This window comes from Lontra canadensis, unplaced genomic scaffold (assembly GCF_010015895.1).
Source record: "Lontra canadensis isolate GAN:19392208 unplaced genomic scaffold, GSC_riverotter_1.0 scaffold108, whole genome shotgun sequence".
Classification (NCBI taxonomy): Eukaryota; Metazoa; Chordata; class Mammalia; order Carnivora; family Mustelidae; genus Lontra; species Lontra canadensis.
In genome coordinates, this window is record NW_022631102.1 from 2716441 (window position 1) to 2736811 (window position 20371).

The following is a 20371-nucleotide window of genomic DNA, read 5'->3' on the forward strand; positions in this document are numbered from 1 at the left end:
CTCAGGAGCCGGCCAGGGCTCCCGTCAGCTCCGACCCCCACATCCAGGCTGCGCACGGCTCCGCGGGTCTGCCCCTGACACATCCCTCGCGAGGACGGCCCGGCCTGGCCACAAATCGAAACCGAAAAGCTCATGTGACATTGGAGGCCGGGATGCGGCCTCCGCCCGCGCTCAGCCCGGCAGACGCTGTCTCCACCCAACTCGGCCATCTTGAGGCCCAAGCAGACAAAGCGATCCCATTGTTTTGCGTGACGGCAAAACAGGGGCGCCCGCTCTTCGTTCCCCGCGACCCGGAAGGGGGCACCCCCGGGACTCCCGCCTGGCAGGGGGTGTGGCGCCGGCCTCGCCCGGCGGCCGCGGAGACCCATCCCGCAGGGCGTCTGCAGCCCGGAGGCCGCTCCCGTCCCGTTCCGGCGTCCCGTTCCCCCAATCCCCCGACCCCGGCCGCCCGGCCCCGGCCCCGCACCTTTGAGCGTGGAGCGCTCCACCAGGACCGTGTGGACCTGGGGGTCCGACAGGAACTTGCGCATCTGCTCCAGGGCGCTCTTCTCCTCCAGCGCCGCCTCGAGCGCAGCCGGCGCCTCGCCGCCATCCTCCAGCAGCAGCGGCACCAGCTTGCGCAGGTGCTTCTGCAGTACCGACACGTCGGCCACGTTCTGGACGGCCGACACCTCCAGGCCGGCCGAGCCGTCCTCGCCGCCACCGCCGCCCGGCTCCGACATGGCGCCGCGCTCGGGACCCGCAGGGAGCGCTGGGCAGGCGGCCGCGGCTCCGCACGAGAGCGAGCGCCGAGCGGACGAAAGCGAGAAACGGGCGCCCGAAATCGACCGTCCGCTAACCGCGGCGGACTGAAGGGAGCGGGCGCCGGCTCCGCCCTAAAGGCCGCCGCCCGCCGGCCCGCCCCGCCCGCGGCCCGCCGCCTCAGCCACTAGCGCCCGCTCGCCGCCGAGGCGTCACGACGTTGCGCATGCACGCGTGCGGGCCTCCGGCGACGCCGCCGCGCAGCCTTCTGGGACCTGTAGTCCCGGCGCTGGGCGGGTCCCGCGTTTCTCCGCAGCGCAAACCCTAAAGGTGGGATCTCGGCTTGGCGAGTGGGCGGCGTAGGGTGGTCGGGGACTACAGCTGCAACACAGAGCCCGAGACACTCCGTGAATATTGAATGAATGAACGGCGTTAGTGACGAGAGCTAACGTGTTTTTGGAGCAGTTAGCGTGTGACCGACATTGCTTTTCAGCATTTAGCCTGTATTATTGCGTTGGACGAATGCATGACTGCAATGTGTCGAGTGCTAAAACATAGTCGTGACATATATGTTATTAGATATACACGTGAAAAGTGAGAACGTTCTTCAGAGGGACAGGACATGAGGGGCTTGCCGCATTGCTAGTTTGGAAAGAGGGGAGGTGGGGAAGGGGACAGTCCCAGCAGAGGAACTAGACTTTACAAAGACAGAGGGCCTGAAGGTTCGGGCTGGATCTCTGACTGCAGAGGCGGTGTCAGGTACAGCCAGGAGATCACACCCACCTTGAACGGTGGGATAAAGCCAAGATGTGGGTGCTGGCTGCTAATGATGAGATAATTCCCCCTGGGATGCCGTGATGACCAAGGGGGAGACCTCGGTGTGAGCATCTATCTAGAACAGTGATGCTCTCCTAGCAGCGAGGGCTGGCACTGTCATTCCATGGGCCTCCGCCTCTGGGGCTGCACAAGGCAGGGGCTGAGATACCTGCCAGCTAAAGCTCCCCCCACCTCCCATCCACCTGGATCTCCTCCCTTAGCCTGAGATGACATAAGGGTGGGAGTCCAGGCTGCCCACATTGTTGGTTTAGTGATGACAGTTTCTTTTAAGGAGCATTAATTGGCCTTTGAAAATTCAAACTCATAACTTGCTTCTTAAATTGGGTGGAGGAATGGAAGCCAAAGGCATTATTTTTGTAACAAAGTGCACAGTCACAGAGCTGAGTCCCGATTGGTAGGATGGTGATGGGACGATTCGATTCCCCCAAATCATCTTTGGAAAACTTGGAAACATACAATATGCTTATCCTTGCTCAATTACCCAATGCCAAGCCCCGGGGTGGGAGGTGCTGGAACACAGAAACTAATCAGATGATTCTTGTCTTTAAGGAGCTCATGGAGGAGGGGGCAGGTTAATACCCCGTCCTCCTGCCCTCCGTCAGTCCACCCTTGTGTGATATGCCCAAACAGATCTAAATGACCTTCCCTGAGAAAAAACGTAAAGCAACTGCAATGAGTTTGTGCAGTGACATAATGGCCATGAACAATAACGGCGCCACCAGGAGCTGACACGGAATGTCCACTCAGTGCCAAGCACTCTGCTGAGCATCTCCCACCTTTGTGTCCTTTGGCTTAGGAACAGGGACGAAGAGGGAAATCTTTTAGGTGCAGGCTAGTGAGCTCTGCATTGACCACACACCATCCTAGTCCCAGAAGCCCAGCAGCGACCTGGCAGATGGAGAGAGACAGCCCGCAGTCTGCACCGTGAGTCAGCACCGTTCAGGAGACCCCAGGAGAGAGGGCCACCTGGGCATCTGAGACTCCGCAACCTGGCCCTGAGCCACAGCAGCTGAGTGGCAGGCTTTGCTTTTGCAGCTCTGTATGACAGGCTCAAAATTAAAAGTGTTATTTCTAAGAGAATGGAAATCGGAAAACTCTGAACAGTCTACGAGGATCCGTACGTTGACCTGCGCGGTGCCTGCATTTCTATCTTATAAAGATGTTTGCTGTGTTCAACACCCAAGAATGGCCAATTGACTGCTCACTGTTGATTGACTGCTCACTGTACCCAGGTGCCAAGCACTCTAAATTCCCCCGGCTGGCTAGACTTCCCCAGGGCTGCAAGGCGAGATCTCTTGTGAGATGCCCCTTTGACCTCCTGGTGCAGGACTCTGGCCCCTGGCCCAAGTCCTCCAAGCTGCTGCCCCTGAGTGGGGCAGGGGGCCCTTTACCCAAACCAGGCCTCTCCCACTGCTTGCTCAGGCATCTCAGCTTCCCCTTGTCCACAGTCGAAGCAGTTTCAGTTGGCCGTGGGCAGCATGGGATGGGGGGTGGTGAGTGTTGGAAAGAATTTGTTCCAGGTTGATGGGGGATGATAGTGGCTGCTAGGCGGGTTGTATTTTATCAGAAACCAGTGAACTGTCTACACAGAGGAGCTCGCATCCATTCCCCACGCTTCTTTTTAAGGTGCTGCACTGGGGGCTATTCATGTCCGAGCTGGGGGCTCAGTGCCATCCCCGCCCTGCCTCTCAATCTCCCAAGCCTGGGGTCGAGCCCCTGGGCAGGAGTGCGACTGGGCCTGCACCTTCTGGCTCTGCGCCTGGGATGTCCCCTCCTCTTCCTCCATACACCATATTTGGTATATGGGCTTGCCCATTCATTCATTCACTCACTCATTCATTCCTAGGGCTCATTCCTTGAGGAACGCAGCAGGGCCCAGTCCAAGGCGGGTGCTTGGTTAGCGGCTGCGGAACCGACGCCAGGGAATCGTGTGCCGCGGCTGCGGGTCCACAGGGCACATTCTGGACTGTGACCTTCCAGCGGCTTTAAGCCAGGCGCGCTCTGCTGCCGGCGCGGACTGCACTTGCCCTCGGCTGACAGGGGAGGGGACCCACCCACTCTCCGCCTCGGTGCGGTTGGGGGCTCTGGGTGAGGCTGGAGCCGGGTGGGGATCCTGGAGGCTGGGAGCCGCCCTGGGCGCGGCCTGGGGGCGGAGGGGCAGCACCCGGACCGAGCAGGACGGTCTTTTGGCGCCCCCTAGTGACACGGGGGAGGACGCGCGCGCGCGCCCCCGGACCTCGCGCGCCGGAAGGCCCCTCCCCAGCTCGCTGAGCCCCGGTCCCTAGGGCGCCACCAGGCTCACGTTCCCAAGGTCACCGCGCCCTTGCCCATGGCCACAGAGCGAGTCATGGGAATGACCGGAGGGGAATGCCAGCCTGTGGCCCGGCCTGCATCCCACCCTCCTTGGGGAGGCTTAGAGAAGTTCGTGGCACAGACCATTACCCGTCACTCCTGCCCACAGGCCCTCGGAGGCCCCTGACGCTGTCCCAGGCGCTCCTCTCTGGAGGTACCCCGCCCCTTCTGTCACCTGAGAACAACCTGTGTCCCCACCGAGGCCACGGCTCCCTGCGTACACTGGACCCCATCCTTTCTCATGCACATCACCTGTGAATTCTCCCTTGGCTCCCAATTCTCCCTCTTTCTCCTGGATCCTTCCCTTTTGTGCCCAACATGCTGGAATGCATCCCTTCTTGAAAAGGAAAGGAAACCCTGCCATGTTGCCTATCCGCACCTCTCCACCTCTTTGCTGCCTTTTCCAGCAAAATGTCTTGAAAATGAGTGTGCGTGGGGACAGCCATTCCCCCTATCTTACGCATAATGCTCAGGCACTCCCCCACATCCCCAGGTAAGTGCTCCTGTCCGGGTCACTGAGGGCCTCTGCAGTGATCAGTCCTCAGTTCTCATCTTGCTGGACTGCTGGGCAGCTTTGACACAGCAGGGCCCTAATCTCTTTAAACGTTTCCTTCACCCGGCCCTCCTCAAACTGCGTCCCCCTCCACTTCCTTTGCTGGATCCTCCCCTTTCCTAACCCTAAAGGTTGGAGTGGCTCAATGCACAGTCTTCAGACAGTTTTTGCGGCTTTTGCGTTCTAACCACGCTCCCCAGGTGACCTCCCCGGCCCCATGTCATTCAACACACATATATACACTGATATCTCCCAACCTTAGGGACCACATTCTGCTGCTGTTGGGTGGAGTGTTCTAGGAAATACCAATTAGGCCAAGCTGGTTGCAAGTGTGGTTCAGGTCTTCTCTATTTTCTACTAGTTCTATACATTCTTTTTTTCCTTTTTTTAAGATTTTATTTATTCATTTGACAGACAGCACAAGCAGGGAGAACAGCAAGCAGAGACAGAGAGAGAGACAGTAGGAGGGAGAGGCAGGCAGAGGGAGAAGCAGGCTCCCCACTGAGCAGGGAGCCCGATGCAGGACTAGATCCCAGGACCTGAGATCATGACCCCAGAGGAAGACAGATGCTTAAGGACTGAGCCACCCAGGCACCCCTGTTTTATGAATTCTTGAGAGAGGTGTTGGCATGTGAGATTTAAGTGTGCGTTTGTCTCGGTCCTTGCGCTTCCTTCTGTTTTTGCTTCATGAATTTGAAGCTCTGTGATGACATGATAAACATATGTCATTACTGTATCCTTTTCATGAATTGACCCCTTTATCCCTTGTTCTGGGATGTTTTCCCTCCAGAGTCCTAAAGGGCTCACTAGTTCTCTTCATCAGCCCTCTGCTCAAGCGTGACCATCTAGAGGAGACCTTGACCACCTTCGCCACCATTCTCCCCTTTATCTATCGTTTTATTGTCTCGGAACATGCTTCTCTGCAAAATACATATCGGAGTTTCTCACTCGTGGTCTGTGCCCCCAACTAGAATGTGAGCCCATGAGATCAAGGACTTTCTCTTGGTAACGGCAAACCTTAGTGTGTCTGTGCTTGGAACTGTATCTTGCTTGCTGTGTGTGTAGAATAAATCTTTGGGGCGTGAGTAAGTAAACAGAATCCTTTTGTTCTCTCCAGGTAAATTACAAGGTGATTCTAAAAGAAAAGAACTAAAAAAAAAAAAATTACTTGGCAACTAAGTTATAGATGCATGAAAGTGTAATTGTAACGAAACTGTCACGGCTTATTTCTGTAATATTACCAACGTGCACTAATTGCCCAGCGTCTCACACCCACATGTCAACCCACGGTCTAACTCAGGCCTTTGCTGTTGATCTCCGTTCATGATTGCAACGGCAGCTGTAATGCATCCCTTCATTTCCTCGAGACTTTGAGAAGAGGGGACACAAATACAAAGCTTTTTTTTAAATGTTTATTTATTATTTTAGATAGGGTGCACTCGAGTCAGGGAGAGATGGGAAAGGGCAGAGGGAAGGGGAGAGGAAGAAAGAATCGGAAGCAGGGAACCAACACGGGGCTCGATCCCACAACTGCAAGATCAAGACCTGAGCTGAAAGCAAGAGTGGGAGCTCCACCAACTGAGCCACCCCGGCGCCCCCATGCAAAGCAATCCTGATAGTTGCAGGACACTGCAAATACACTAGAAACCACTAAATCATGCACTTTGAAAAGGTTAAAGTGGTGAATTTTATGTTATGTGAATTTTATCTCAAAAAAAATTAGTTTTTAAATGGACATGTGGAGAGAGAAAAAAGATCCGTCAGACAAGTGTGATTGTCCTATGATCTCCCAGACGTTAAAAATTTCCTTACTGGAAAAAAAAAATTTCCTTACTGGTTATACATACATAGGCAAATAAAAATAGTAAAACTAGGGCACCTGGGTGGCTCAGTCATTAAGTGTCTGCCTTCGGCTCAGGTCATGATCCCAGCTTCCTGGATCGAGCCCCATGTGGGGCTCCCTGTTCAGTAGGGAGCCTGATGCTCCCTCTCCCTCTGCACCTCCCTTGGCTTGTGCTCTCTCTCAAATAAGTAAATAAGATATATTTTTTAAATAGACTAATATTTATGTTGTACACTCTATCTTAAAATATGAGAAAACATTGAGAGTGATGGTGCTTCTTTGCTGGAAAGTGGCGCAGAGGCTACAATTGGAATGACCAGAGAGCAGCGTGTGTCTGCACCACACCGACGCACACACTGGTGGAGCAGTCCGTGTTTGTTCGACAGTGTGAATGCCCTCGATGCCAAGGAACCAGCCACTTGGAAGTGGTTACAGGGGCGGATGCAGCCTCTGGGCATCCACCTTCTGGACTTGGCCTTGCCAGGATCCTCTGGCTGCTCCCGTCCATGCCCCACTGCAGAGCTTTCCTCCAGGGCCAGCTGGTGCCTCCGCTGGTGCCTCGGAGTGTGACCTCCAGGGTTAGCACTTCCCGGCCTTGCTGCTCTCACCTTTCCTGGTCAAGTCTCAGCTTCACGGATGCACTTTTGTAAAACAGCAAGTGTATTCAGCATGGACGGCTGCTGGCTGTGCAGGGACTGAGGAATGCGTGCGCGGTGACCGGGACCCACGGACTTTGAAAGAAGCGCCAGATGGGCCCTGATGACGATGCACGGTGGTGATTTAAGTTGTGACCTGCAGGCTGGGGAGCTCACCGCAGTCTGTGCTCCGGTGCAGTTACTCAGGGCGACGGACACTTGAACTGTGCTGTTGGGGGACAGATGTTAACCTTACTAGACTGTGGTATTGAAAATTTGTGCCTGTTGGAACCGTGCAGAACGGGGACTGCCTATGTTGAAATCCCCCCTCCCCTCTGCATCTTGCTTTTCCTTCTCTGCATTCAAGGAGGGGCTGGCCCCCTGGGCGTTGCTTTGGGACTGAAGCAGAAGGTGCCTGTGGGTCTTTGGGACTTTTTCCCCAAAAGCCCAAGCCCTTAGGAGAACAAAGGGGAATGGAGAGGGGATGGCTGAACTGAGGTACCCCTTGCAGGCAAGGTGTCCTGGAGAAGCAGGGTCGACGAAGCCTCTTGGACCATAGGGAGATTCCTCTGGTCCACGGTGCGGAGAGGCAGGTGAGGGGGTTCTGGGCTTGCTGCCTCCAGTCCCCAGAGCCATGCCAGAGAGGTGCGGCGCTGTGAAAGGACCCCAGGCAGGTGGGGCAAGGAGGCCCTCAGGCGTCTGGGGGTCTGGGACCAGGGGGGCTGCCATGACCAGTGTGGACAGATAACCCGTGGCAGGAGGCTCCCCCAAGGGCCCTATCCCTGCAGGAGTCCTGACTTAGGAAGGGGGCAGGACTGCGGAACTGGTGCTTACGGAACCAGGGAATGGGGGCTTGGGTCAGAAATGAGGCTGTTACCGAAGACGGGAGTCAGTGGGCTTGCCCGCACCCCTGAGTCTGTGGCTGGAGACTCATGCCTGGATGACGGGTGGTGGCACCACCGCGAGGAGCTGGCCTGTCCGAATGGCTACATTCACAGCGTTATTAAATGAGGGTGGCTATTCCCGCTGCTGTCCAAGGACGCAGAGGTAGCAGGTGCAGAACGGGATACTTGCTTAAGGTATCAGGTAACAAGAGGTGGAGCGAGACTTCAAACTCAGATACTGCCTGTGCCTTGAGACCTTTACCCACCAGAAGGGCATGGGTCCTGTTCTGTCGTTTTTCCAGTCCCCAGTGTAGCACCAAGGATGCGGGAGCCACCAGGCCTCCCTCTTCCAAATGCTGACCAGCACCTTCTCTCGGAGCTTCCATTTTCCACCTGTAACTGGTGATCTTGGTGCAAACCGTGATGGCAGAGAGTGCTCAGAGATCCCGGAGAAACGGGGTGCTCTCAGTCTGCTGGAACAAAACACAAGCCAGAGGCGTCCTGACACCTAGTGGCTGGTCCAGGTAATTGCAGGTCCCAGCCCCAGATGCTCCCCGAACGTGAAGGCTCTGGGTCCTGCTCCTTTCCACCCGGGGTTCTGCAGCTACCTGCTGCCCTAGCCGGCCTTCCCTCCCTGCCAGGCAGCGCAGTGCCGGGCCAGAAACTGAAGAGGCCCTGGTGGACGTTTATTCAATTTCATCTGATGCCATAAGACCTGGGGCCCCTGGGGGGCTCAGTTGTCTAAGTGTCTGCCTTTGGCTCAGATGATGGTCCCGCTGTCCTAGGATTGAGCCCCACATCAGGCTCTCTGCTCTCTCTCTCCTCTCAGATAAATAAAATCTTAAAAAAAAAAAAATCCCGTAAGATCGTTCATTCCAGGACTGCAGGATGGACAGAGGCTGAATCTCCTTCCTTCTTGCGGAGGGAAGCCTACTGCTGGCCTGAAGCAACCACACGTCCATCCAAAAACCTGCTCAGCTTAAGCATACAAGTGTTTACTTGGAAGAAAGAACCTCCTAGAATGTAAACATTTTACAGAGACAATCCAAAATTTCCAGCAGAATGTCCTGGGTCTGGTGAGGTGCAAAGCACAGGACACAGCGTCCTCCTAGGTTAGGACCTTGTTTGACTTCAGTGCAATGGTCATTTTCACCATGGGGGTAGGGGAACATGTCTAATTTTCTACTGACAAGACAAAGCTCTTCTTCAGCCTCAAAGAGGTAGGACATAAAATAAAATGGTTTATCAGAAAATGTTAGTTTTGGGGGCGCCTGGGTGGCTCAGTGGGTTAAAGCCTCTGCTTTCGGCTTGGATCATAATCCCAGGGTCCTGGGATCAAGCCCCACATCGGGCTCTCTGCTCAGCGGGGAGCCTGCTTTCCTTCCTCTCTCTCTGCCTGCCTCTTTGCCTACTTGTGATCTCTGTCAAATAAATTAAAAAAAATTAGTTTTCTTTATCATGGTAGATGCTGGGATCTCCTGGCACTGCCAGTCAGCATTTTTAAAGTTTTTTATTTAATTAATTAAATTTTAATTTATTTTTTAAATTTTTTAAAGACTTTATTTGACAGATAGAAATCACAAGTAGGCAGAGAGGCAGGCAGAGAGAGAGAGGAGGAAGCAGGCTCCCCGCTGAGCAGAGAGCCCGATGCGGGGTTCGATCCCAGGACCCTGGGATCATGACCCGAGCCAAAGGCAGAGGCTTTAACCCACTGAGCCACCCAGGCGCCCCTATTTTTTAATTTTTAAGAGATTTTATTTATTTGACAGACAGAGATTACAAGTAGGCAGAGAGGCAGGCAGAAAGAGAGAGCGGGAAGCAGGCTCCCTACTGAGCAGGAGCCCTACAGGGGCCTCCATCCCAGGACTGGGGGATCATGACACAAGCCAAAGGCAGACGCTTGACCGAGCCACTCAGATGCCCCCCCACCCTTTTTAACTTTGACATTAGTTGGTGTTTCTCTAATTTGAACACTCTGATATTTATTTTTTAAGATTTAATTTTTAGGTAATCTCTACACTCAATGTGGCATTTGAACTCATGATCCTGACATCAAGAGTCACACGCTCTACTGACTGAGCCAGTCAGGGGCCCCTGGTATTTATTTTCTAAGTTGAGCAAGTAGAGGACCCGGCAAGTAAGACACTGAACCTCCCTGCACTTCCGCTCCCCACCTACGTGAAGACAAAAAAAAGCCAGACCCCGTGCTTAGAATCCTGTTGCCCAGCATAGCACAGGCAGCTGTGCACAGCCTGGGGCTGTCAGCGTTGCTGTGGTTTTAAAGATTTTATTTATTTATTTGACAGAGATCACAAGTAGGCAGAGAGGCAGGCAGAGAGAGAGGGGAAAGCAGGCTCCCCGCTTGAGCAGGGAGCCCGATGCGGGGCTTGATCCCAGGACCCTGGGATCATGACCCGAGCCGAAAGCAGAGGCTTTAACCCACTGATCCACCCAGGCACCCTGTGTTGTTGTTTTGTTTTTGTTTTTTTAGGCTCCATGCCCAACGTGGGACTTGAACTCATGACCGTAAGATCGACTCACCTGCTCTAGTGGCTCAACAGGCCAGGGGCCCTTGTCAGTGGGTCTAGTATTGAAAATGGGTGGCTGGGGTCAAATAAGTTCAGGAATCACTTGGCTAGACAAAGCTTAACCAGTTTCTTCATGACAGGACTTTTCAGAGCCTCTAAAACGTTCTTCAAATCTTTGGAGGCAGGGGAAGGTACATTTCCCAAGTCACCTGGCTATGGGGCTCTTTCCTGGGGGAACATCAAAGCCCAGCCCCGGTGGGGCCAGGGATCTATGGTGATACTTGGAGAACACTATCCCAGAACACCAAGCTGTGTGCTTAATAAACATGGCCATGATTATAGGGTTTTTTGCTTTTTGGTTTTGTTGTTGTTTTTAAAGTAGCAACTGGCCCCTCCTCTTTTTTGACCAGTTGGGAGTAGTTGGCGTCTACACACCAGCCTCAACTCCCGGCTTGTCGGAGGACGTACCTGTTTAGATGACGGTGTTAGAGGAGTTCCGGCTGCTTTGCCGGCGCTGCAGTGGGGGGTGAGAGAGGCCTGGCTCTGATAGGATCCTGGCACTGCCACTACCAGCTGTGTGACCTTGGGTGAGTGCCTTAAGAGCTCTGTGCTCAGTTACCCTTCTTAAAATGAAGCTAACAAGCCTCCCGGCCCCCAGGGCTGTGTGCGGAGTTAGTGAGACCACGTGCTAAAGCCGCCAGCATGACCGTCATCAGTCAGGCAGCCCTACTAATGCCGCTATTAGTGACGGTGACGGTGACGGCGCCGGAGCCCCGTCTGTACGGATCGCTGATCCCAGGTCTGTGGGGGAAACCGACTTGGAGAACATAAGGCCTCCAAGGGGGCAGTTTCATTTTGTTTTGAAATAGTTTCCCTCGCTGAGGAGTGAAGTCTTGTTTAGTGTACGTGCTGCCGAAGCGAGCACCAGATGTCTTGTTTAAATGGCATCTTTATTTCTTCCCTTTAAGATTTTATTTATTTATTTGATAGAAAGAGACACAGCAAGAGAGGGAACAGAAGCAGGGGGATTGGGAGAGGGAGAAGCAGGCTCCCCGCTGAGCAGAGAGCCCGATGCGGGGCTTGATCCCAGGACCCCGGGATCATGACCCGAGCCCAAGGCAGCGGCTTAACGACTGAGTCACCTAGGCGCCCCTATTTCTTTGCTTTAAAAAAAAACTGTGGGGATGCCTGGCTGGCTCAGTGGGTTAAGCCTCTGCCTTCGACTCAGATCATGATCCCAGGGTCCTGGGATAGAGCCCCGCATGGGGCTCTCTGCTCAGCAGGGAGCCTGCTTCCCCTTCTCTGCCTGCCTCTCTGCCAGCTTGTGATCTGTCAAATACAATAAATAAATAAATAAATAAATAATCACTTAAGAAAACTGTGGTGAAAAAATACGTAAAACTCATCATTTTTGCCATGTTGAAGTGTGCACTTGGGGCACTGGGGAGATCTGCAAGTGCATGCAGCCATCACCACCATCCGTGTCCAAGACGTCATCATTCCAGAAAGAAATTCGTTACCCATTAAACCGTAACCTCCCTGCCATCCCCAACCCAAGGGGTGGTTCTGACAAGGGACACTCTGAAGGGTGAAGCTCCCATCTGTGCCCTGACTCGTGCAAGGACCCAGCGCCCCACTCAGCTGTCACCCGTCAGGCAAAAAGCCAAAACGCTGGTCCAAGTGGCAGCCCCACCCCCAGCGTTCACTCAGACTTAAAGCCAAGGTAAAGGGAAGCAGTTCTGTGCTGCTTTAACCTACTCTCTCAATACAGCACCTTCCGGAAAAAAGTGAGGTGGATGACTACACGCGATGTGATGTCCTTGATGGGATCCTGGCCCAGGAAAATTAAGAAAAAAGTAAGAAAATCTAAACTATGGACTCTAGGTAATAATAACGCACCAAGGGGCGTCTGGGTGGCTCAGTCGGTTGAGCGTCCAAGACTCTTGACTTCAGCTCAAGTCGTGTTCTCAGGGATGTGAGCCTGAGCCCTGTGTCGGGCTCTGTGCTCAGTGGGGAGTCTGCTTGGGGTTCTCTAAATAAATAAATCTTTTTAAAAAATGTATCAAGGGGCACCTTGGTGGCTCAGTTGGTTAAGCATCTGCCTTCAGCTCAGGTCAGGATCCCAGGGTCCTGGGAGTGAGCCCCACGTTGGGCTCCTTACTCAGCAGGAGAGTCTGCTTCCCCCTCTCCCTGCTTGTGCTCTATCATGAATTAAAAAAAAAATTCCAAAAAATTTTAAAAACTTAAAAAAAAGTATCAATAGTTTCCCCAGTTGTAGCAAATGTACCAGACTAACGTTAAGGTGTGAATAGTAAGGCAAACTGTGTGCCTGTATGCGTGAAAGGGGGTATGTGAGTACTCCGTACTCTCAATTTTTCTGTAAATCTAACACTGTCCCCCCTCAAAAAAAAAGTCTATGAAAGCAGAGAAAGTGAAGCAAGGGATGTCGTGATGACCCCCCTGCCAGTGAGCCCTGCCTCTTGAGGACCACATGTCCTGATGGGGCTGGTGGGCGATTTTGGGACTGGGGGAAAAGGCAGTGAGATGGGCATCCTCCGTCCGTACAGCCATAGGCCCCTCCCTGTGCCGTGAAAATCCACCTCTGGGCGCATGGTTCCAGCACCCTAATCATGCTTCCAGACCAGACTTTTGAGACCTGGAAGGCCAGATTTTCCAGACACCGGGGTTGATAATGGAAATACAGTTCCATTTCAGGGCTGGGGACACGAGTGACATGTCAGGTGCCCAGGATGAGGCCTGAGGCCCTTCTCGAGGTGTAGCATAGGCCTCCTGCGACCTCTGGTCTGAACTGTCACCGGGGAGCCTCTGAGAGCACAGGTCTGGGCACTGTTAGGACACACTGCATGGAGATTTCACTCCCACTGGCCATCTAAGCATGTGCACACCTTGAGTGGCAGCCTGGGAACTCAGAGACCTGGACCATGAACTATGCAGAGGAAGATGGGACCACTTGGCCAGGTTGTCCCCATGAAGATTCCACAGCCTAGAGTGGGAATCAGGGATAAGAGAAATCAAGTGGAAGGAAAAGGGCTGCCCTATCTTGGGCAAAAAAGACCAACATGCCAGCGTGGTTTTGGAACAGCGGGCATACTGCCTTCCAGCCTCTAGCACGGGGGTGTCCAGCTTGGACAAGAACAGCAAAACAGCTCATGTGGGGGGCAATGGGGGCTGTCTTAAAACCCCACAATAGCCTTATCTCACTCGGTTAAAATTCCAGTCCCTGTTAAATTTTTTTTGAGTTTATTTGACAGAGATCACAAGTAGACAGTCAGGCAGGGCGGTGGGGCGGTGGGGAAGCTGGCTCCCTGCAGAGCAGAGCGCCCTATGTGGGGCTCGATCCCAGGACCCTGGGATCATGACCTGAGCCGAAGGCAGAGGCTTTAACCCACTGAGCCATCCAGGCGCCCCTAAGTTCCAAGTCCTTTTTGTGGCCACCTGTTACCTCTCTGACTATCGCCTATCCTCAAACCCACACTCACTCCACTGCAGGCTCCCACCCACCTTAGGTCCCTTGCACGTGCTGTGCCCTCTGCATGGATGCTCCTCCCTCACTTCCTTCCAAGTCCCTTTCTCAGTAAGGCCTTCCCTGCCCCTTATGTAAATTTGTTCTCACCTCCCACACCCTTCCTCGGTTTTGTCTTTTAGCCAGTAGGTCTCATCACTTCTAATACAGTATGAATGTTGTTTATCTTGTTTACTGGTCTCTTTCCTGCACTACAAGGCAAGTTCTGGGATGGCAAGGATTTCTACCTCTTTTGCTTAATGCTAGGTCTTTAGCGCCTAGAGTGCCTGGGAGCAGCAGGTGTTTGACAGATACTTGCTGAATTGAATCGGTTACGCTGCAGGGGTTCTCTTCAGGCCTCACATATTCCCCCCCCCCCCCCCGGCCCCACTCAAGTTCTGGCTTCAAGGTTCTTCATTCCCACTGCTTCTCCCCTATTCCTGGCTCTGCCTGAGACCCTATCTCTTGTGTAAAGGGCTCCAGACACCAGTCAGAAGGGGAGACTGGAAAGCAACTGGCTCCATCTTCCATGGCCACCAATACCTTGAGCAAAAATCAGTGAGGAAAGGGAGTGTCATTAGGGCTTGGGTGACTCTGAATGGCATGGAGAGGCGGTGCTTTTCTTGGTTCACCCACCCGTGCTTCTCAGGGTGGAAAAGCCACCTGGTTGAGGGTCTGCAGACTGGTTAGGCTGATGCCTGGGTTCAACTCTGACTCCTCCACTTCCAGGCTGTGAAACCTCAGTAAAGTCTCTCCCTGTCTAGACGCCTCCAGTGCACTGCTGACCACTCACTGTTGCTGTAAAGATTCAGTAATGTTAAGGGGCGCCTGGGTGGCTCAGTTGGTTAAGCCTCTGCCTTTGGCTCAGGTCATGATCCCAGGGTCCTGGGATCGAGCCCTGCGTGGGGCTCCCTGCTCAGCAGGGGAGTCTGCTTCTCCCTCTTCCGTTCCCCCTGCTTGTGCTGTCAAATAAATGAAATCTTAAAAAAAAAAAAAAAAAAGAGTTAGTAATGTTAAAAAAGAAACAGGCCCCAAAGAGTCACTTGTGCTAAGCCCCCAGTAAGCGACCCAAGGCGTACATCTAACCTAACTGGTTTCAAATATTTTTTAAAGATTTTATTTATTTATTTGACAGAGAGAGAGAGAGAGAGAGAGCGAGCGAGCAAGCGCGGGGGAAGCAGGCTCTCCGCTGAGCAGGGAGCCCAATGCGGGGCTCGATCCCCAGACCCTGGAATCACGACCTGAGCCGAAGGCAGCGGCTTAACAACTGAGCCGCCCAGGGACCCCTAACCTAACTGTTCTCAGCCTCTCCAGGAACGTGACCTGACTGAACCCACCTAGACCTGGTCAGCATTTAGTGAAACAACCCGCTCTCTGCCAGGAACTTCCTTTTCTGGCCCACGTCAGTCTACACGGCCCTGCACCGTCTACAGCCCCCGGAGCTCCTCCCTCCTAGGCGACCCGCCGCTGCCGGGCTCAGGAACTGTTGAACAGAGCCAGCCCCGTCTTCAGGCTCACTCACATGGGTCCTACCCGTCCCAGAAAGAAAGCCACGCGGTCCGCCACACGACCTGGGCCGAAGCGGGCCACGGGCAGAGGCTCTGCTCTGCGCAACACCCCGAAGCACGGTCAGCCTTCCGAGACCGCCGTCCGCCGTTCAGGCCAGGGGTCTGCTTCACACGGTGGCGCAGGTACACGCCGCCTCCCGCAGCCCAGGAGGCGGGCTCTTCACTTAGCAAGTGACCGACCGGCTCGCCTGGGCCCGGCGCAGGGGCCGGCTGCGGGGGGAAGCCCTCTAGCTCCGCGACCCCCAATTCCGGTGCCAGGTCTAGGTCTCCCGGCCTCTCTCGCCACAGACAAACCGAGAACGCCGCAGAAGTCACGTGTCCGAGCAGCGGCGCGATCACGTGCTCCCGAAGCCCTCTCGGTCACATGATCTCTGAGACCAATCCCTGCGGCCAGACGGGCAGGGAGGGGGACTTGGGACTGGCCCATCCCAGCCAGGAGGCGGGACTTTGCGCGGAGGCGGGGAAGTCTTGCTAGTCCCTCCCCGCCCACCTGTTACCCGCGTGAATCTCGCTCTCCCGCGAGATTTGGCGTCGGGCTGCGGCCTGTAGTCTCACGGTGCACGGCGCGGGACTGGGGCTATTGCGTTTGAGGGTGAACCCGGCGCGCCGCTTGCGTCATTTTTCCGAGCCGGGCCGTGAGGTTAGGCCGCCTCTCGCCCTGGAAGCTTTGCTGGCATCCGCCCTTTTGTCTTGTTTATGGAGAATGGGGCAAATGTCTTAGCGTGGACGCAGGGGCCTCCCACCGTCCCCTTCCCCTCCCTCTGACACTTGTCCCCTCGGTAGGCGCGTCCTTGCCGCTCCTGTCGCGAAGCCGCTCTTCTTCCTCACGTTCGTCGTGGCCTGGCTTGTGCTCCTAGCTCTCACGTGTTTTTTATTGTTCCAGGCGGTCTAGGGACACTTAGGCCGTGGTCCTTGGCTGGGCTTCTGGGGGCTGGGACCCCCTTAACAGTACATGCAGGGTGGGCTGTGGGTGCCCTGTTGATGGGGGCGGGGAGGTGGCTTTCGTCAGATTCCGACGCCGATCGGCACCGCGCGGCCCAGCGGCGTCTGCCGCGGACGCCCCGAGATGGCCGAGAGTGTCCCCGCCGCACTTCTCCCAACAGCCCTGTGCACACAGCCCCGTCTGGTCCCGCAGGAACGCGTGCGTCCCCTGCACACCGTTTTGGTGGCACTCCTCCCCGCTGGGACCACGGATGTTTGTTCTTTCATCTTTCCGTGGGGCACCGACTGAGCCTGTGAACCGCTGGGGCAGGTCCGCTGAAGGATAAGGAGCTGATCGAGTCGGGGTCAGGTCCGCTCGTCACTGGAGGAAACTAGAGAAGTAGCAAAGCCCGCGTTTTGAGCCTGGGAGGGTTGTTGGGCAGAGGGCAGACTGGCGAGGGGGGCGTTTTTGGAAGATGCCTCTGATTGCAGCGAGAGCCCGATGCCCGATGGCCGTCCGCGTGGGGCGGAGGAGGGCAGCAGGGAGTTGGGCAGGCGGGAAACAGCTGAGCAAAGTTCGGGAGCAGAAACCTGAACGCTTCCGGAGCCTTTCTGGGTCTAGGTTGGTCCCTCTGTGAAGTATGGAGTTTGGACTCCATCCCTGACTCAAGGTCCGCCTTCCAGGTGGATGAGAATTTGTACGTGATTACAGCAGGGAGAGGGATGGAAGAAAGGGAGGGCAAAGGGACAGAGGGAGGCAGAGAGAGCATACACAAAGGGGACTTGGAAGAGCAGGTTCAAGGGCAGAGCAGGACCCAGAGGCCTGCCCAGGTCAGAGAGCCGTCCCTGGATTCAGATCCTGAATTGTACTGCCGGCCGACCTTGGGCAGTTCACCCAGCTCCCTAGGCCTCAGGTTCTGCCTGATACAGAGATCCTAGTAATATTAATAATAGGTGACACTGTCTTTGGGCTTTAGGGGATACCATAGGATGCTGTAACTCAAAAAATACTCATTGACTTATATACATATAAAATAATTTCTGGAAAGATACACAAGTTGGAGACATGGTTTGCCTCATGGGAGTTGAACTGGGTGGCTGGCTGGTGTTGTGGGGGAAGGGCACAGAGGATTGGAAGCAAACTTTTATTGTTCTTTTTGAACTTTGAACAATATGGCAAGTCAGAGGGAGATGTCAGGTCTTCCTGTCTCCGCACTGGTCATGGCTGGGTACACATCAGACCTGAAGGCAGAGGGAATATGAGAAGGGCATATTCTGTATTCCTGGATACCTGAGTTCTAACTACCACCAAAAGGTGCCCTCTGAGAGGCTCACTCCCAGGACCATGGGATCATGACCCTTGCCACTCCGAGCTGAAGGCAGATGCTTAACCAACTGAGCCACCCAGACACCCCACTTTAAAATTTTTTTAAAGATTTATTTGAGAGAGAGAGAGAGAGACAGAGAGACAGAGAGAACAGGGGGAGGGGCAAGGGAGAGGGAGCGAAGAAAACTCCCCAATGAATGGAGAGCACGACATGGGGCTTGATCTCATGACCCTGAGATCATGATCTGAGCTGTTATCAAAAGTTGAACACTTAACCAAATGAGCCACCCAGGTTCTCAGTTATGCAGCTTTTTATGTTGGAAATTTAAGTTACTTAAATATTTTTGATATGGATTTTGAATGCTATGAATTTACTTCTGAGTACAACGTTGGCTGCATCCAATAGATTTTGATGTCATGGTTTTGTTACTATAATTTTTAGAAATGCTGCATCAAATTTACATTCTCTTGATCTTAGAGTTACTTAGTGGCTTAAAAATTTCTACGTGGAAAGACCTTTGAGGAAATTTTGTTCTTAATTTCCAGTTTTGTCACATGGTGATCAGGGTAATGTTGCATTATTCTGTTTGGAATTTCCGATTTTTGTGGCATAGTATATGATCAATTTTCATTAATGTTGCAGGTGAACTTGAAAAGCAGTGCTCTCTGGTTTAAAGACTAGAGTTTAGGGGTGCCTAAGCTTTTTTTTTTTTTTTTTCCCCCTTCAGATTTTATTTATTTATTTGACAGAGAGAGCAAGCGAGCACAAGCAGGGGGAGCTGCAGGCAGTGGGAGAGGGAGAAGCAGGCTTCCCATGGAGCAGGGAACCTGATGCAGGGCTTGATCCGATGACTCCGGAATCATGATCTGAGCCGGAGGCAGACACTAAACCAACTGAGCCACGCAGGTGCCCCTAAATACATAAAATCTTTTAAAAAAGTTAATAAAGACTAGAGTTTAATGTCCACCTGCACTATCCACCTTATTATTTTATTTAGATCTTCTTTCCTTCTTTTTTTGCCTCACTTGGTCTTGGCAATGCTCGGTCCCAGCCTGGACACCCCAGTCCAAGCAGCAGTGGGGACTTCATACCCATGGGGGTTCTGTGCCTCTCAGCCACCCTCGTTCCCTTGCCTGTGACCCCCATCCTCAGCTTACATTCCACTTGAGGGGCTTAAGTGTCAGCTGCCACCTCTAATCTTATTGACCCCCCGTGCAGAATTCTTTCATACCTTCTCCCTGCCTCTAGGCTGAAGTCCAAATCCCTTAAAAGAATTGGTGGGCTTCAGTGACCCAGCCCTAGAGAAGGCTGCAGCCTCATTTCATGGACACTCTCCCTGGCCACTCTGATGACAGCCTAACTCCAGCAAAACTTCATGCCTCCCCCATCCATGGATCTCTGTGTGCGTCCCTTTGCTTGGAACAGCCCTCACTTTCATGGGGGGAGCCCAGGGGAAGCCCTGCCCCCCATCACCCTGCCCACTCCCTGTCGTGATACTCACAGCTGAGCTTGATTTGGTTGGCTGTTCTGGTTACACAGAAGCAAGGATGTCTGTGTTGCTTTTCAGCACCATCATGTTGAGCACGCAAATGTTGCAATGGGCAAGTATCCTCTCCCCTACAGCCCTTTCTGCTGTAGGCACACGGCCAGTCCCTGGTGTGTGTCCTAGCCCCGTGCACCCTCACCCACCTAACCAGTGAGCAAAGGACTCTGTTGTGTGGGGATGGAGCTGAGCACTGGGAACACAATGAAAAAGCAGCCGAGGTCCCTGTCTACTGGCAGAGGCACTCAACTAAGGAGCAACTCGAATTACAGCTTGTATCAGGCCTCAAAAGGAAACGAGTTCCCAATTTTGACAGGGTGGTCAGAGAAGGCCTCTCTGAAGAGAAAACACTGACGTTTACATATGCAGGAGAGAAGAAAGTTAGCCATGCTACTCTGGGGATGGGGTGGGCAATGATGGCTGGTGCAAAGGCCCTGAGGTGGGAAAGAGGTGAGAGAGGGAGGCCGATGACAGAACACGTGGGACATGGGCCAGAGGTGGCTGCAGATGTTGACAGGAGTCAGATCAGAGAGACCCTGGAGCCTCTGGGAAGGAGATCAGGCTTCATTTGAGAGCCATGGGAAGCCATTCAAGGGGTTTAAACAAGAGGGTGATGAGATCACTGTTTTGAGATACTCCTGGAGAGAGGGCTCTCATGCCATTAAGGGAAGTGCGGGAGCAAAGCTGGGGCGGGGCGGGTAGAGAGGTGTGTCCTGGTGTGGGGAAGACTCCAGGCTGGGTTTCTGGTGTGGCCGTGAGGGTGGGCTGTGCCCCACCAGATGGGAGACAGCTGCAGGGCGGGGCTGGCGAGGCAGGCAGGAGTGGCCGGTCCTGCCCACCCTGATCCTGAGTGCCATGGGTGTCAAGGTCATCCCAGGCACCCTGATGCCCCAGTGTCCACAGGTCCAGACCTCTGTTCATTGGAATTCTTCTGTCCTCATTTAGGACAGATCTTCACTCTGGGAGGCTGGGTTTCGTTTTGATATATATATATTTTTTTGTACTCAAGTTTTATAAGGTCAACTGGTGGAAAATATGGGCACTTTTCTTTTTTTAAAGATTTTGTTTATTTATTTGACAGAGAAATCACAAGTACGCAGAGAGGCAGACAGAGA

General features: G+C 53.8%; 1 protein-coding gene across 1 annotated transcript in view; it reads right to left on the minus strand.

Annotated features, from left to right (window-relative positions):
• DYNC1H1 (dynein cytoplasmic 1 heavy chain 1) overlaps positions 1–722 on the minus strand; it is a 66232-nt gene extending 65510 nt beyond the window's left edge. The window contains exon 1 of the mRNA XM_032839572.1: positions 467–722. Within this exon, the coding sequence (XP_032695463.1) occupies positions 467–722 (256 nt within the window). The remainder of the gene's footprint in view (positions 1–466) is intronic.
• Positions 723–20371: the final 19649 nt, after the last annotated feature.